This window comes from Ranitomeya variabilis, chromosome 4 (genome assembly GCF_051348905.1).
Source record: "Ranitomeya variabilis isolate aRanVar5 chromosome 4, aRanVar5.hap1, whole genome shotgun sequence".
Classification (NCBI taxonomy): domain Eukaryota; kingdom Metazoa; phylum Chordata; class Amphibia; order Anura; family Dendrobatidae; genus Ranitomeya; species Ranitomeya variabilis.
The window spans coordinates 279,979,722-279,999,384 of NC_135235.1; the positions used below are offsets into that span (position 1 = coordinate 279,979,722).

At 40.8% G+C, this 19,663-nt stretch overlaps 1 protein-coding gene across 13 annotated transcripts in view; it reads right to left on the reverse strand.

Annotated features, from left to right (window-relative positions):
• AGRN (agrin) overlaps positions 1-19,663 on the reverse strand; it is a 487,688-nt gene that overhangs the window by 395,356 nt on the left and 72,669 nt on the right. For 8 of the 13 annotated variants that reach the window (XR_013213195.1, XR_013213196.1, XM_077250009.1 and 5 more), the window contains exon 3: positions 8,246-8,266. The exons of the other annotated variants lie outside the window; for them this stretch is intronic. Coding sequence is in view for 6 of the 8 variants with exons in the window: in XM_077250009.1 (XP_077106124.1) it covers positions 8,246-8,266 (21 nt within the window). In the remaining 2 variants the exon portion in view is untranslated. The remainder of the gene's footprint in view (positions 1-8,245; positions 8,267-19,663) is intronic. 13 annotated transcript variants of the gene reach the window in all.

Consider the following 19,663-nt stretch of genomic DNA (forward strand, 5'->3'; position numbering starts at 1 on the left):
TGATGGGATTGGCATTTTAGAGGCACAGAACATATTGACATACACAAACAGCAAATATAAAGTCACCGTCACCCCATAACTGTATCCTGCCCATTGTTTCCTGACTGCAGGTAATGGCCGTCTATTTGAGGAGTAGTTTAGGAAAACGTTCTGAATTTTTACATTGTAGGAGGTAAATTCTCCAACTGTGTTTTTTATCAGGATAGACTTCTTTGTCATTGTTTAACCACAGTGCTGGTACAAAGAACGCAAAGTAAAAGTACAATAGCTCCTTTACTCGCAGTTCAATATTAAAGTCTAATGATGTAGTCACGGGGCAAAGTTGTCTGCTCCCGCGGGTTCTGCATAATAGCCTTCTTTATCCTGCATGGGCCGCCATATGGAGCCTCCTTTATAAACTGTATATATTATATATTGTAAGCAACAAGTCAAGCTTTAAAATTGGCTTTGTACTTTTTTTTAGAAAAAAAAGAAATATTTAGCTAAAGCTACATCTGGTAATTTGTACGGCAGATGTTACAAGAACGAGCACAGTGCCACTTCATGAAGAGTACTTGGTAAAATGACAATGCACAGTGGCCACATTTATCAAAATGGCATTATCGTAGTCAATTTCTAAATCAGAAAGGTTATTTGGTGAAAACAAGACATCACCTATCATGTAAATGATAGCGTGTAGTGATGAGCGAACGTGCTGGGATAAGGGGTTATCTGAGCATGCTCAGGTGCTAACCGAGTGACTTCAGTGGGCTTGAAAAAATATATTCGAGCCCCCGCAGCTGCATGTATCATGGCTATTCAACAGCTGCAACACATGCAGGGATTACCTGTTTGTTAGAAAATCCCTGCATGTGTTGTGGCTGTCAAACAGCCATGAGACATGCAGCCGTGGGGACTTGTACATATTATTCAAGCACAGTGAAGTCACTCTGTTAGCACCTGAGCATGATCGGTAACCTTAATCTGAGCATGTTCTCCCATCACTAATAGCTTATTAACCATGGTGTTCGACCTCACGGATTTGGCAGGTCGGTGAATTTTTATCCCTGTTGGAATGGAGTTACAGAGTACATGCTCAATCGACTAACTATGGGGCTGCTGAATACTACTCTCCCCACTTATTGAATTAATGGACTGGCGTTCAGACATTCAACTTGCTACACCATTCTAGCTGGGAATAAAAGCGCCCAGTTTTGGCTAAAAGTTCCCAGTTCTGTCCATCAGGGCAGGTCCCAGCGGTTACACTCCCACCCATCTGTGTAAAGTGACAAATTTCTGAATGGAAATGCTTTTGTTTGATAAATCCATCACCAATGGAGATCATTGCTAATAACTTTTACACTGGCTAAAAGGACGGCACTTTTTCTACACTATGGCCTCTTTGCAGCAGACCTGGACTTTTTTCATCATGATTTAGGAAATTGTTTGCTAATTTTTAAAACTACTGAACATAAATAAATACATTTGAATACAAACTAAAGCTGTGCATTTGCACTCACCGACCATGTTCATTAAATGACCACCAATCAGCTCTATAGAAGCCGATCAGCAGTCGATGAATGATCCGTTTAGAATTCTATGTGCAGAAAACAACCATTAATATGATTGCTTTCTGCAGATACAATATCATCATTATCGGCAGCACATCACCTGTTTACACTGGACAATGTGCTGCCAATAACAATGATTTTAATGCTGACATGAACAATTCAACCACCAGGTGAATCAGTGACTCTTCTTTTGACTAGCCAGCCTAGCACAAGTCCACTTTACGGTGATGCACATGTGACGCAACGCAACACTGAATAATCAAAGGAAGACTCGCCAGATAGGTAGTGGTTCTTAGGACTCCCCTTCGGCAGCCATTACTGAAGATGCCGATGGACTGGGTCCTGAGAATTGATTTACATCATCTTTAGTTCTCATGGACACCATAGTGTGCCATTTAGGCAGCCCCTGGGCCAGTGTATGTTTGTTTACCTTTTATTATTATTTTATTATTATAAAATACCTTTTATTATGCTCTACTTGAAAAACTAGCAGACTGCGCCTTCATACCCAATTAGCCACAGACATAAAAGGATAGAACTTGGCTAACAGTGGTTTATGGACACATAACTGTATAGTGCGGCACGTTGGCTCAGCGGTTAGCACAGCAGCCTTGCAGTGCTGGGGTCCTGGGATCAAACCCCACCCTGGACAACATCTGCAAGGAGTTTGTATGTTCTCCCCGTTTTTGCATGGGTTTCCTCCGGGCACTCCAGTTTCCTCCCACACTCCAAAAACATACTGATAGGGAATTTAGATTGTGAGTCCCATTGGGGACAGCAATGATAATGTGTGCAAACTGTAAAGCGCTGCGGAATATGTTAGCGCTATATAAAAAAATAAAAATAAAGATTAATAAAGATAGTGTGCTGTTGCCTACACTGTTATTTTTCGATAGGAGATCTGACCATTTATTTAATGAACCACCAGAATGAACAGAACTAGAAAAAAATCAAATGTTTTCATCTTTTCAGCATGAATGGTCTTGCAATCACATCTCAGGTGGAATAATTATGGCTATTCATACACTTGAACTCAAAGAACTCAAGTACATTTGCAACTTGTCTCCATCCTTCCAAAACAAACGCCAGGTAAAATTGCCCGTACATTTTTATTCCGTTGTGTCTTCTCATTGTGCGCTCAGCAGTAATCACATTCCCGTACCTATCGTGAGGCCTCCACGCTCCATCCATGATAATGATACTTTTGGAGAAGAAAATAAGTCAACTAAAACAAACACAAAAGTAGAGATTTCACTCCCGGCCGGGTAGACGAGTCTCTCGCACAGTATCCTAATAAATATTTAATGAAGGGGAAAACAGGAAGAAAAAATTCCAGCAAGTGAATTTTGGTTCTTCATGTTTCTATAGAGGCGCTAAACATTTCTCTTTGATGACTCCGCTCCCTTATCCGCTGCCAATTTCTGTGAATAGAACCCCAAGCTTTCCTGACTGCATGTTTTGCTTTTCAAAGAGTCTGATGACACCCAAGCCGTCCACAATGTATTATTTAAATATCTGTGGGCATAATCCATTATTTTCTACACAAGAGAACATTCATATTTAATGACGTCCACAAAAGGTAACGACGTCACAGGCAACAGGTCTTTTATTTTCTCTCCCTGGGCTCCCGTCCTTTAGAAAGCGCAAGAGAGGATAATTATAGTTGGTATCTCTTCTCCACAAGTTTAAGTCCATGAATAAAGCATTAGTCTATTGTCATTCACGATATCAAGGTTAACAGAGCGTACCGAGGACATTGCGATTCACCAACTGCAGCTTGTGATCATTTTATGGGGTGGCCTACAAAAGGCGATGTCCTACACTTGCCATGCCTATATCATTTCTATCAATTTACATATAATGCATCTCAATCAATGAGGTATCCCCTCAGTTGTAAGACAAATTTTGGCAGAAATGATTTACCTGCCTTACAGGGCTTGTCCAGTCTCTACAGTCATGGACAAAAATTTTGAGAATGAGACAAATATTAATTTTTCCAAAGTCTACTGCTTCATTTTTTCTAATGGCAATTTGCATATACTCCTGAATGTCAGAGTGATCAGCTTAACAGCAATTACTGTACTTGCAAAGTCAATATTTGCCCAGAAAATGAACTTTAACCCCCAAAACACATTTCAACATCATTGCAGTCCTGCCTTAAAAGGAGCAGCTAACATCGTTTTAGTGATTGATCCATTAACACAGGTGTGGGTGTTGATGAGGACAGGGCTGGCGATCAATCAGTCATGATTAAGTAAGAATGACATCACTGGACACTTTAAAAGGAGGCTGGTGCTTGGTATCATTGTTTCTCTTCAGTTAACCATGGTTATCTCTAAAGAAACACGTGCAGCCATCATTGCACTGCACAAAAATGGCCTAACAGGGAAGAGTATCGCAGCTACAAAGATTGCACCTCAGTCAACAATCTATCGCATCATCAAGAACTTCAAGGAGAGAGCTTCCATTGTTGTCAAAAAGGCTCCAGGGTGCCCAAGAAAGACCAGCAAGCGCCAGGACCATATCTTAAAACTGTTTCAGCTGCGGGATCGGACTACCAGCAGTGCCGAGCTTGCTCAGGAATGGCAGCAGGCTGGTGTGAGTGCTTCTGCACGCACTGTGAGGCAGAGACACTTTGAGCAAGGCCTGGTTTCAAGGAGGGCAGCAAAGAAGCCACTTCTCTCCAGAAAAAACAGGGACCGACTGATATTCTGCAAAAGGTACAGGGAGTGGACTGCTGAGGACTGGGGCAAAGTCATTTTCTCTGATGAATCCCCTTTTCGATTGTTTGGCACATCTGGAAAACAGCTAACTCGGAGAAGAAGAGGTGAGCGCTACCACCAGTCTTGTCTCATGCCAACTGTAAAGCATCCTGAAACCATTCATGTGTGGGGTTGCTTCTCAGCCAAGGGAATCGGCTCACTCACAGTCTTGCCTAAAAACACAGCCATGAATAAAGAATGGTACCAGAATGTCCTCCAAGAGCAACTTCTCCCAACCGTCCAAGAGCAGTTTGGCGCCCAACAATGCCTTTTCCAGCATGATGGAGCACCTTGCTATAAAGCAAAGGTGATAACTAAATGGCTCATGGAACAAAACATAGAGATTTTGGGTCCATGGCCTGGAAACTCCCCAGATCTTAATCCCATTGAGAACTTGTGGTCAATCATCAAGAGACGAGTGGACAAACAAAAACCAACAAATTCTGGCAAAATGCAAGCATTGATTATGCAAGAATGGACTGCTATCAGTCAGGATTTGGTCCAGAAGTTGATTGAGAGCATGCCAGGGAGAATTGCAGAGGTCTTGAAGAAGAAGGGTCAACACTGCAAATATCGACTTGCTGCATTAACTCATTCAAACTGTCAATATAACCTATTGGTACTCATAATATGATTGCAATTATATTTCTGTATGTGATATAAACATCAGACAAACACTAATAAAAACCAGAGGGCAGCAGATCATGTGAAAATATAATTTTGGTGTCATTCTCAAAACTTTTGGCCATGACTGTACACAAAATTGAAAAGCAAGGAGAGTGATTTAAAAAAAAATAAAATCAGGCATACTAATCAGCTTTGCCCCCCCATAGTTTCAGAGCAGGCAACATTAATGGTTTGCATCGGAATTGGAAGTAATAGCACTCCGCTATTTGGTAATCTGACTTCTTAGGTTTATGATTGGCTGTGGCAGTCTGATAATGCATCATCAGATGTGGCTCTATCATCTGACCGTTGGAGGAAAATCTCAGGTCTTGCTGTTTGTATCTTTTAATAATAGATTTTTGCTCCCTGTGTTGGTGCAGAGCACTTGAGTGGCATTGACTGGATCTGTGGGATTTCAGCTGGTGAGTATGCACTTGTGCAGAGGCTTGGCAACCCATTGATGCAACAGAGGTTTAACAACAATACAGTCTCCTTTTGTCTTTCTAATGTCATATTATGCGCTGGCTTTGTTGGGCTTAAAAAGCATTATTAAACATGTAAGTTAGTGTGCCCTGTGTCAAGAGATTCGATACACCATTCTGCTCCTGCAATTAGCATGAACTGCTGCATCCCTGTGTTTTACTCTGAAATCTGTGATGGAACCTTGGGTTTATGACATAGTTTTGCAATTTAAACTGCTGCAATTCTGCACTCACTGGCTTTAGCCATTATATTTAATACAACAGTAGCACTGCTGCAAAAATTTACAACTGCATCTTTAAGGTGGTCATCTACCTGTGGCCTTGGGGTTAGAAGCAATGTCGATCATGGACAGCACACGGAAGGCATCTGTTTGTTGCCATGCACAGACCCATAGACTTGTATGGGAAATTTTGATCTATAATGTGGACCAAAAACGGACATGATTTTTAAGGACTTTGAATTCACATTTTGTGAGAAAAAGACATCTAAATAAGGCCTTAAGGAGGTTATTCTGGAGCTTATTTTTTTCCCTATGGGGCTAAGCAGTTACCAGCAGTTAGTTGATAATGGCTCACCTGTTATGACCTGGTATGATCTCTACCAGCTCAGGCAGCTATTCTCCTGCTTCCTTTGACCTCATGTCACTAAAGCAGCTCTTTCTCTTAGGCTATGCTCTGTTAATGGGCATCACTTTAGGCGCCATGCTTATTGACAGCCAGCTCCCAGCAGTTAGGCAGTGGGGAGTCGGCTGTAAATCAGCATAATGTCAGCAGTGACACCATGATGACAGAGCACGGTGGAAGAGAAGTAACTACTCTTTAGACATCATGTCACAGAAAGTAGGAAAATCACCAGCAGGAGGTGTCCGTGACTGCTCTGAGCTGGTAGAGATTGTCGCAGCTCATAATAGGCAGGTAGTTAGCAACTACATGTCGATAAGTGTTTAGTCCCACAGTGAAAAGAACAACAGTCCGTTAATATGTTTTTTGTTTAGGCTTCAGAAGCTTGAAAAAAATTCATTATATAGCCGCGGGAAATCCCTCTGGACTTTATGTCAGTATTACTTTTTGGTCGGTACTATAGATAGATTTCATCTAACTGTGGAAAACCATGAGGGAAATGATAAATGGGATCTTACAGGAGGAAACATAGATTAAATTCACCTTAAAGTTGATTGCGGTCATTAAGAAAGCTCTTCACTAAATTACAAATCCTTCAGCAGCCTTCCACTCAAGTGCACCCAAGAAATTGGCACTAATTGTGTTCTTGACATCCTTGACTATAATCTTCATCACACATGAGACATGGTACATTCAAAAGAACACTTGCACTTGAGGGAAGGTTTGATCTACAACCGACAACCAACAACAGCCATTTGAGAATATATAGGTGTGTAAGTAGTAAGAGCTGATGTTTGAACATTAATGATGAGCGAACGTGCTTTTTTTTCCAGCTGAAAAGTTTGGGTCCTCATTGTTTTCAATATGGTTCAGGTTCTGGTTCAACTTTGGGCAAAGTTCTGATCCCCAAACCAAACTTTGGAAAAATGTTTGGGTAGGGTACCAGAACCCAAACTTCCACTGGTCCACTCATCTATAATCATAAGGGCTTATTCACACATCAGTATTTGCATCCGTGTTTGTCTACCAAAGCCAGGATTGGAACTTACGAAAAAAAACTATAATTGAAAGATTACCACCTGTTCTGTGGCTTGGAGACACTCATGGCTTTGGCATCCAAAACTGATGAAATATTGATCAAAATTACTGATGTGTGAATTAAGCTTAATGCATGAACATCTCTGCTGATCAGGTAGTGTTCAGTTTAGTAGTAGTGATGAGCGAGTATACTCATTGCTCGAGTTTTCCCAGGCACGCTCGGGTGGTCTCCGAGTATTTGTTAGTGCTCAGAGATTTAGTTTTAGTCACCACAGCTGCATGTTTGCGGCTGCTAGAAAGCTTGTTTACATGTGGGGATTCCCTAGCAACCAGGCAACCCCCACATGTACTCAGGCTGTCCAGCAGTCGTAAATCATGCAGCTGTGTCAACAAAAACTAAATCTCCGAGCACTAATAAATACTTGGAGACCACCCGAGCAACGAGCATGCTCGCTCATCACTATTTAGTAGTGCTACTCATCTAAATGTACTGTACATCACAGCTCTTGTACACAAGCTCTGTTTTTTTTCTAGGAATAGATGAAAAATATTTTATAATAAGGAGGGTTTACTACAGGTTAGATGCTCATGTACAGTATATACTTTAAAATATGCAATAAAAATCATGTTTTGTAATGTGAAAGGTAAATCTGCTACAAAACCTCTACCAGATTTTATTGTGGATTTGTGACCAGATCTGCGGAGGAAATTCCTCACTGTTTGAATATGGCCCTAAGGTACTTTGCTCTCCCAACCATTATAGATTAACCGAGCATGTTCGTGTGCTAACCAACTGAATTCGGTGTGCTCGAATAATATGTTCGAGTCCCTGCGGCTGCATGTCTCGTGGCTGTTAGACAGTAGCCACACATTTCTGTTTGTTAAGCAATCCATGCATGTGTTGTGGCTGTCCAACAGCTGCGAGACATGCAGCCTCGGGGACTCAAACATATTTTTCGAGTATGCCGAAGTCACTCGCTTAATACTTTTGCTCATCACTAATCGTGATCCATCATTTGCAAAATGAAGATGAGCACAGATGAGTCGACACATTTAATGCTACACGAAACTGATGGGGAGGTAAAGAATGAGCATGAGAGATGAAGGGTGGCAGCCCATTACTTACCAGCACTAAGCCTCCTGTGCTCTACAGAAAGCAGGTGAAGAAGAAGAGAAGAAAAAGAGTTATTCATATAACATACATTGATAGCAGAAGAACACATACATCACATCTCAGATCCATGAGCCAGCGGCAGATTGCAGAATATTATTTCTTTCTATTATGCCCAAAGTAAATCAGTGGAGTATTGCAAAATCAGATGTTAGCGGTCACTTTCCAGCAGGTATCCAATGGTCATTGAAGAGACTGTAATTGTTTTTATGTATTCATGTTGTAATAATAGTTTTTAATTCTGCTCATTCACTACTGGATGATGAACGAACAGGGTTTCTAATGAAAATCTGCATAAAAAGTTGAATAACTCCAAAAGACTTTAAAGGGAACCTGTCAGCAGGATTGTGCTCAGTAACCTACAGACAATGTCAGGTCAGCACCATTATACTGATTACACTGATACCTTGGTTGATGAAATCCATCTTGTGGTTGTTGTTTAATCTTCATTTTCAGTTTTCAGTTAATGATATGCTCGTGCTTTGAGGCAGCCTGTGGAGGGGGGTTATGTGGTGCTCTGCTTAGCTAGTCATACTGATGGCTTATTACAGGTCACTAATCCCTTACTGACCTGACCCCTATTTTACATACTGAATATAACATGTTTTTTTTAAAAAAATTCACATTCAGCAGGCAGATGGCGGCAGCGCCTGCACTGTAGCATGATCGAATCTATAATGCCCATGTAATTATTTTATTTGGCAATATACATGTATTCAGGAAAAAAATTCTCTCAAAATGAACTGATAAATGCTACTGCGTAGGTGCCACCAGCGTCATTTTGCTAGAGGAAAAAAAATGTCTCCACCAAGATGGCGCCAGTGGCGCCTGCGCAGTAACACCTATCAGGCTGGTGCCATTTTAAGAGAGAATTTTTTTTCTCTGAAAACATGTATACTGCCAAATAAAATAATTAGACGGACATTATAAATGCAATTATGCTACAGCGCAGGCGCCACCGCCTGCCTGCTGAATGTGATTTTTTTTCAAAACATATTATATTCAGTATGTAAAATAGGGGGCAGGTCACTGAGGGATTAGTAACCGGTCATAAGCCATACAGATGAATATGTAAGCAGAGCACCATATAAAGCCCCGCCAGCCCACAGTCCCGCCCCAGAGCACAAGAATACATTAACTGAAAACTGAAAATAAAGATTACACAATGACAAGACAGATTTCATCAACTCAAGTATCATTGTAATTGGTATAATGGCGCCAATGTGACACTGTCTGTATGTTACTGTGCACAATCTTGCTGACAGATTCACTTTAAAGGGAATCTGTCACCCCTGGATGATTTTGAGCTATTACTATGGGCATATGGGCATATAGGTAACTGAATGGTTAAACCAGTCTTACCCTTATGTCTTATAGCTGCAGTGTAGATATTGAAAAATTAATTCAAAATCTTTTATGTTAATGATTTCTTCCAGGCTGTGGGGTGTGCAGTACCTGGAAGAAATCCCTGCCTTCTGTCTTCATTATAATGGTATCCCCCTCCCATGAGAGTCACACTTACCTGTTTGGCGCTGTAATTCCCATGCATGCGCCATGCATGCGCATGGTTATGCGACCCATGTCCGCCCTGGTATGGGCAGAGGCTGCATTGATCTTCTGCGCAGGGGAGGAAGATCAATGCACACACAGATCATCCAGGGGGTGACAGATTCCCTTTAAATAGGTAATTGCAATAAAGTCACTTCACACAACTTACGTTAACGGGAAATGTCACTTTTAGTAAAAAATCTTGTGAAGCAGAGTAAAGTAAAGCAATTTTTCAGGCCCTTTTTTTTTCATACCCTAAAAAATAAAGCCCTGATGTACAAGGTGGTTACAGAATGATAAAGTTTGATAAGTAAAAGCAGAACCCATATCCTGTTATACTGACCTGAAAGAACAAATGGAAATTTCTGAATATAAAACCAAGAAACTACCAAAGTCCCTGTTGAGATTCCTTGGACACATCTTTACTTGTTCTTACTGCCATTTCCCTAAATTACTCAAAATCCTATTTAGAAGCATTTTCTGATCATATGTTTTATTATTGTGTAACTGAATCCTTCCTTCCTGATTCTGTTTTGCCCAATGAAAGCTTTATACTTGTGTGAAGTATGTGGGAAAAACATCCACATTGATGCTTCCAACAAATACAAGGGTCCAAGTTTATTACTATGTGACTATTCAATCTTGCTGCTTTGGATCATACTGCTTCGCCCACCTTCCTCTCCTTAATGTTTCCAGAATAAGGGTCAAATTAGGACAGCCAAATGTATTTTCAAGATACTATAATTCTGATAAAATGTTCTGCTTTTGAAAATCATAAATTGAACCTATACAGATAATAACTTATTGATCGGGGGATCTGACCGCTAGGACCTGTACTGATTGGCAAAACCAGAAACATTTATCCCCGCAGAAAATGAGCAGCAGTGCACATGTACAACCACAGCTCCTTTTATTCCCTATTAGGCTGCAGAGTAATTCCATAAAGCACTGCTTATTAAAATTTTAAGTCGTTCTTGAGATATTAACAGTTTTCTTTTATCAGCTTGTTGCCTTGGAGACCGACCACCGCTCCTAGACAGCAGTACGTGCACAGTGCTTACCATCTCTTTTCTTAACTCGCAATCACAGGTTTAAAACTTGACAGGCATGCTAATGCCACTTAAACCCAGCTAGTTTCAGGACCGTGCATACAAGCAATGCAGCAAAAGGTGGTCGGTCTCCTAGGTTACAAGCTTTAAACAAAAGAAAAGTGTTAATATGTCAAGAATGGCTACAAATTTTAATAAGTGGTAAATTGCAAAAATGCTTGTTTTTACAAGTACTATACAAATATATCCATGTTTGAAGAATGGGAATAGCACTTTAAAATTGATTTACCCAAGGGAAGCTTTACCTAGCCTTGAATTCCCCTTCAGCAATCAAAATGTAGTGGTCCACAACAGCATTGAAATAAATAGCCATCAATGCAAAAAAGGATGGCTCGACTCTGCCAAAATAAAACTTGCTAGCAGAGAGCTGCTCTTTTTCTGGCTTATAAAAGTAGGAAAGGATTGCCTCCTTCATGGCATCTCAATAGGATAGGGGTTATTTTCATGAGACAACCTCTTTGGCTGACTGGTTGAATGAATAATAACAGAATAGTCAGGTGTAGGGATGAGCAGACCCGTGGAAGTTCGGGTTCTGGTACACGACGCAAACTTTAGTTCAAAGTTTGGTTCGAGTACCAGAACTGTACCTGAACTTGAACCAGAAACTGAACTCCTTTGAAATCAATGGGGACCTGAATTTTGGAGCAGGAAAAGTTTCTCTCTCTCATCCCTAGACATCCTCTGGAACTCCGTACAGTAACACGAACATCCAGGATAAGTCCATGTTCAGAATTTATCACCGGACAGTAATTGTCCAGTACGAACCCTTAACTTTTAAGTTTGGGTTCGCTCGTCTTTAGCCATTTACATTAGTACAACGTTTAGATTTTATGATATGCCAAAATAAAAGTGACTGTCTCTGATGAGGAGTCACATTGCATGGACCCACAAGCTGTGAGTTGAGATAGTCCAGGAATCAGAGGTCAAAAGTCAGGAGGTTACATCATAAACAGAGGGAAGAGACAAATGCATAGTCAGGTCATTGTCCGAGGTTAAAATACCAGGATAGCAGATCAGAGCAAAGGGGTTAAACAGACAAAGGGTCAGAATGAGGTCAAATGTCAGGCAGCGAGATAGATCAATGAGCAAAATACAAGGCACAGAGGAACAAACCACACTTAGCTGTCAGCCATAGCTTCAGCTATCTGGAACTGCCAGCTCAGTTCGTTAAATAGCTGAGTAATTATGGAACCTCAGTAACAGATGAGAGCTCAGCAACTCCTGGTCTAAGGCTAAGTTCACATTAGCGTTTCTGTGCACAGCGTATCATCTGCATGCGCAAACACATGCCAAAACGCATACAAAGCATGCTTACCTCTGTGAATCATTTTGCGCATGATGCAAACAAAAATGCTGCGTGTGCATGCATTTAAATGCATTTTGCCATGCGTTTGCGTTTTTTATGCACATGGTGGAGGCGGTGACATCATTTTATGGACATTCGCAGTCTAAAGTATGCATGCATATCGAACGCATTCATAAGCATGTCATTGCGTACTAATGCGTTCCCATAGACACTAATGCATTTTTTTGATGCAATCATCCGCATGCAGACGTTCGTGCAATATTTGATGCTTCAAAAAAATGCAACATGTTGCGCTTGCCGGACCCCGCCGCACTCCTCAAAACGACGCATGCGTACGCATCTGCAAGCGAACGCATGCAAAAACATGCCCCTGCATACACAATGTTAAAGATATGTATGCATGACGCATGCGAATCGATGTGGATCGTACGCTGCACACACAGATGCAAATGTGAACCGGGCCTTAGCTTGGATGTCTGAGTTGTCAATTAAAACAGACAGCACAGCATGTCCCTGCACCAGATTGAACCAAGCTGTCAATCACTGCACAGACAGCTCAGCACTGAGACATGGAATCGTTGCACTGTCCTTTTAAACAGACTCCAGTTGCTTCCTAGTATGGCTCATATTATAAGAACCTTAGATCACACTAAATTCACATGATCATGAGTAATTATGTTCTCACACATGAAGCAAGTGAGGCAAGCTCCACTCATATTCTCATGATTATAGAATCCCACTGGTTTCAAAGCTGAATATGTTGAAAGCTCAAACCAATGTCCCATAGGAAAAGGAAGAAGCACTTGCCAAAGAACACAATTCCCCAGACACTGACACTTCTAATAGCTTTATTTGGAAGTTTAAATGAATGAAATAGTTTTACATGTAAACCAAACAAGACTTCCTTTTCATGGTCACAAAAAAAAGAGCAGCATATAACTGACTACTGGAAACAAGTGACTCTGACCTAAAGCCCTGAAATGACTCCAGTCCACTTTGATGGTCTATGCTACAAAATACAAAAAAAATTCTGTATTAAAACAAATACATAAGTGTTATGATTTTGGAAAACTAAAAAAAATGTAAATAAACAATTTTTTTTTGTTCCTTATTTCATAGCCATTTTAGGGAGATAAGTTCCATAAGGAGGCAATGCAAAAAGTGGCCCGCAATTTTATTTTTCATGCAACAAGCAGTAGTAAATGAGTTTGTGTAGCACTTTTGTAGCAGCTTGTTGGTTGTGGAATCAAACCATGGTTTCTCCATCATATTGCTGTTGCCATTTGCACTTTGGTTTTGAAGTACTCAAATGATAAATTAGTAGAGGAGGTCCCTCATTTAAAAGGTTACTCTCCTGTCTTTGGGATTGTATCACACGCCTGCCTGATTGACAGTTCAGGTCCACGGGATGGTCGAGCATCTGGTCCAAACTGTGATGCAGCAAGTAGAGGCAGTTTTATCTCTGCAGCAGCGGAGGAGTGAATGGCACAGAAGCATGTGGAATCCAGTGATCCAACCAGCTTTAGAGGAGTATTCATAAGGCTCTATAGTACAGAGCTTGCCTAAGAAACCGGCCATCGTCGAAAGAGATAGGAAACTAGCAATAAGCTATAGAATTATATAAACAAAAATCCATCCTTTATGGAGAACAGAGAGCATGTTTAATAAGAGGTACTTTGAAAAGTTGCTCGGATTTACAAGCATTTTGCAATTTTACCCAGTTATGATGAGACCTCTTTAAAAAGACCCTCAACAAGTAGAGGTAACGAAAGAACGTTTCTCCCTCCATACATTACAGAAACAGTGAATTATTTGAAATGAAAACTTGCTTTGATGTTTCACCAAAGATTACAACACAAAGGAGGCACATAGGTAGGAAACTTAGATCAGTAACCCCTCATAGTTAAAAAAAAAGATTGTACAAAGAAAATAATCCCTACAAAGAGAGTTTCATATTTTTTCTTGCATAGCACTTTCATATCCGCACCCTGCTTCTCCTCAGTGCTGCAGACCACTCCCTAATTCCCTTTCCGGTGTGCTCTTGACAAGCCACACTTCTCTGAGTTGATGACTCAAATCTGTGCTAAAAGACATGTCGGCTCTGTCATGCTACACTCAGCTGCATCCAACAGACATTTGACATATCATAAAGCTAATCTAATACTCTTCTGTGCAGTGTATAACCTTGTACAGAACCCTGCCAGCCAGATGTTATCTTCTTTGTTTTTTCATCATTGTTCTGTTAGTTGGATTCCAACAGAGATCAACTGTTCTGCATATTGCTCTAAAGGTACCTTCACACGAAGCGACGCTGCAGCGATAGCGACAACGATGCCGATCGCTGCAGCGTCGCTGTTTGATCGCTGGGGAGCTGTCACACAGACCGCTCTCCAGCGACCAACTATGCCGAGGTCCCCGGGTAACCAGGGTAAACATCGGGTTGCTAAGCGCAGGGCCGCGCTTAGTAACCCGATGTTTACCCTGGTTACCAGCGTAAAAGTAAAAAAAAACAAACAGTACATACTCACCTGCGCGTCCCCCAGCGTCTGCTTCCTGACACTGACTGAGCTCCGGCCCTAACAGCACAGCGGTGACGTCACCGCTGTGCTTTCACTTTCACTTTAGGGCCGGCGCTCAGTTAAGTGTCAGGAAGCAGACGCTGGGGGACGCGCAGGAGAGCATGTACTGTTTGTTTTTTTTACTTTTACGCTGGTAACCAGGGTAAACATCGGGTTACTAAGCGCGGCCCTGCGCTTGGTAACCCGATGTTTACCCTGGTTACCAGTGTAAAATATCGCTGGTATCGTTGCTTTTGCTTTCAAACACAACGATACACGGCGATCGGACGACCAAATAAAGTTCTGGACTTTATTCAGCGACCAGCGACATCACAGCAGGATCCTGATCGCTGCTGCGTGTCAAACGAAACGATATCGCTAGCGAGGACGCTGCAACGTCACGGATCGCTAGCGATATCGTTACAAAGTCATTTCGTGTGAAGGTACCTTAAGTGCAAAAGGGTGCTTTTAATAACTAGGCAGTGCAAAGCTAAGACACTAGGAGGGCTGAGCTGTATTTGATTCCTGCAGCAGACAGATCAGTGATATGAAACTGGAAATGCCGCTATGTTGATGCATATAGCAGAGGATTATTTTCTCCATATGCATCAATAGATTAGATGCAGCATTTGCAGCTTCATATCACTAATCTTACTTCTGCAGGCATCAAAACAGCTTAGCCCTGCTTATCTCAGCTGTGTCATTATTACAAGCTACATTGTGCAGGCAGAGCAGAGCACAGGACAGTTGAGCTCCGCTGGAAACCACCCAATAGAGCAATTATGTAAAATCACACAGGCATCTATACTAATATAGCTGGAGGATGATGAAATCAACCAAACTCCTGTCCAGGAATAGAGGTTGCGTACGAGCAAAAAATGTACTCTAGAAGTAAAATGCACAATCAGTGATGGAGGCACAGCAGGAGCGTATTGAGAGAGACTACATTGTGCATGATTGACCAGGAGCACTAGGACTACAGCACAACAGAACCAATGGTATTCAAAGGGTAAATAGAGTCTTTGAGCCTAGAGGAGCATTTTTGGGCATGATGTGTGCAAAATAAGGCAGATTTAAAAATGAGTAATTTTGGCATAATTGACTGAGTTCATTACTATAAGGCTATGTGCCCAAGTTGCAGAATCAAAGCAGAATTCTCTGCTTCAATTCTGCATACCCTTGGCAGGAAAAATGCATGTGGATATAGACGCAGTTTAGACGCGTTTTTACTGAGTATTTACCATGTTTTCCATGCATTTTTCACGCAGATTTCAAGCGGATTTCGAATGCATGTCTATGGGTGCGGAATTGTTGTGATTCCGCAAAAATAATGAACATGCTGCATGTTTTACCGCGATGTGTTTCTGCCGCTGAAAAAAAACGCATCATGGGCACATCAATTGCGGAATGCATTAGAAATTAATGGGATGCTGTTTGTAAGCATTTTTTTAAGTGTTTCCGCAGCAAAAACGCTTAAAAAATGCAACGTGGGCACATAGCATAAGACGACATTTGGGAATAAACCTTTAAATGGGTCTTTCTAGCAGTATTGTAGATGGGAGACATGATATTGCCAGCAGTTCTTTATAGCAAGAAAGCGTGAAATACATTTCTGTTTAAGGATGGAAGATAGACCAAGGCGGTTTGGACCATATTCGTAAAAAGAGTATACTCTATTTATTCATTTTTCTATGAAATTACAAATGGTTATCACAAGCTTTGTTATCAGGAATTATTTATAAACTTTATACATAGAAATAAACTATATAAAAAAATAAGTAATGAACACTGACAATAATAATTCTAATATAGATAGATAGATAGATAGATAGATAGATAGATAGATAGATAGATAGATAGATAGATGCAAAGAATAATTATAGAACACTGACAATATTAATTCTAATAAAAATACCCAATGTCCTCGGCTTTCATGGAATTGCGTTTTTCATGGCGGTAATCACTCACTGGCAATTAATGTCCACATTTTAAAGAGTATCATAGCAACTGGGCCTTTCATGTAGTGAATTTGCACTTGCTCGGGAGGCTTACCATTGGACGTTACCGCATAAAGCCACAGACAATGGCAGCCTCCTACAAGATGCATTGCACAGAATAATTCCATTAACCTTAAAAAGTAGCAGAAACAGGAGAAAGGAGCAGAGAAGAGAAATATCGAGTGTGATGTGCGCAGCAGGAGTCTGGGAATTCACCCACTTGCTTTATCCAAGCTTCTTGGCGATTACCATATTTCCTTAAACTGTCCATGATTTCTTCCCAGATGACTTGATTTCATTTTTCACTTGGGTGAAGTCAAATAGTGCAATTAGCATAGTAAGCATGGATGAATTCTGATGGATTATCTTCAAACTTCTCCTCCCCACCTGTGAAGTCTATGGAAATGTGCATTGTTTATACTGATAGATGATGGCATGGGTACTGATGACAACTGCTGGACAGTCACACTAAGAACCACTGCACAAAACTGGTAGCAATAAGAAAATCACAGAATCCTAGAATGTTAGAGTTGGAAGGGACCTCCAGGGTCATCATATCCAACCCCTAGCTCAATGCAGGATTCCCTAAGCCATCTCAGACAGATGTCTGTCCAGCCTCTGTTTGAAGACTTACATTGAAGGAAAACTCACCACCTCCTGTGGCAGCCTGTTCCACTCATTGATCAACCGGTCAAAATGTGTTTTTCTAATATGCATATAGAATCCTAATCATCACAATCATCTTTTAGTATACAGTGCAGAGAAAGAAATAAGTATTCGTGATTCTTCAGAAATTTGGTGCCTTTTGCAGTATTTGTTAAGCCCTGAAAACTTAGCGCTGGCAGATAAAGAAATCCCGTAGAAGTTAAAATGGTTGTCCATGACTTTTACACTGACGGTACATCCTTATGATAGGTCATCAATGTCTGAACTGTGGAGGTGCGACACCCAGCACCTCCGCTGATCAACTGTTCCCAGTGAAGCAATGGCCAGAACTACTCAGTTATGGAGCCACACAGTCAGCTACATCGACTGTATAGTGGCAGCAGCTGGGTACTGCATATCTGCCACCTAGTCAAATAAATATGGGGTGGATGTGCAGGATGTGGCCACAGTCATTATTTAATCGAAGGAGCTGTGCCGTGCAGCTCTGCAACTCAGTAGTTCCAACCGCCGAAAACCCCCGGGAAAAGCTAGTCGGTGGAGGTGCCTGGTTTTGCACTCCCACAGTCAGACATTGATGACCTATCCTAAGTATAAGCTATCAATGTGTAAAATAATTCTGGACAACCCTTTTTAATGTAATTTTAAACTGCAAATCTGCAATACATATTCTCTCTTTGAAAGAAAACCGAGTCTTAAAAATATATCTGGATTTTAGACTACACAAAATATGGATCACAGCCTTCTCTAAAGACATCAATACAGACAGAAATATGCAACTTTGCCTTTAACTTTCAGATTATCAGAAAGGAGGATACAGAACTGTATGTTCTGCATACAATTCCATATAATTGTATTACTTATCCATTGATGCCTATGGTAACTAAACCTATTCATCTAACCTATTTAACTAGTTATTCATTTTACTTTGCTAACAAGAATTATCATTTTAGTAAGAGATTAAAAAGACTTTATTCAAGACCACAATAAGACAAGTTTTAGTATTACAATTTACAATTGAAATTGTTAGTTGGCTAAATGTAGATATATCTGCAATGCTCATGTTTACCACTAGGTGGCACTAATTTGTATAAGAAAGAAGTAAGATGAGAAGTAAAACTTCTAGCAGGGGAAACAGATAAGAGTAAAAATGACACATCCATGGGAGTACTGGAGTCTGATCAGAGCAAGACAGATAACAGGGACATATTCTGCCTGTAATAAGGTTGCATAGTTGGGATGTAAAACCTGTGTGTATATTTGGTGATCTGAATGCTATGTCAACTACCAGCATCAGTGTAGAGCACATTGCATCTATCAGAACATACAATTATTCTTAGCAGCGTGTGGCTGAATAAATCATCTTATTGAAGTGCAGCCTCATTTTTTTAATTATATTCTTAGGAGTTTACAAGTAGAATATATTTCATATAAAGAGCAACTTGATTTATTCAATTAATGGCATTGTCATTTACAAAATAATCATCTACCAACTATGAAAACTAAAGTACACACTCCTCACTGTCTGAAGACAGTGTGCTTCTTTAATGGGCACATCACTATAGCAAGAGAACGTTCTGTCACGGGAAAAAAGAGGTGATGCTCAGTGTTATCTGAGCATGCTCATGTGCTAACCGAGTGCCTGTCGAACAGCCGCAAGACATGCAGTCACAGGGACTTGAACATATTTTTCGAGCATGCCGAAGACACTCGGTTAACACATGAGCATGCTCAGATAACACCTTATCCGAGCACATTCGCTCATTACTACTGATTACCTTTTGCCTTTATCCATCCCTTTCGGACACAGCAGGTGTTTTTTATTTGTTATCTAGCTTGTCCTATCACGCTGCAGGTGCTACTAGTTAAACCTCTGCCTGCTGGTCTCCTCTGCTGGTGATACACTTTAGTGAATTCTGCTTGGAGTTCTAGTCGTACTTCCGAGTATCTAGGTCAGTCAGTTAAGTTATTTCTTATGCTGTACTCTCTCTCGATTCCTTAGGAGGTATGTAATACACTCAATGGCCTTTTAGGGAGCCAGGTTGGAGTTTTCTTCTCTAATTTTACCTTTAGAGTTTATCCAGGTCGCGTTGAAGCCACTAGATACTATAGACAGTATAAGAACCAGGTTGGGTTTGTGCAGTTTTTTCTTAGTTAAATCCTTTTTTCCCTGTATTTACTACCATGTGTGC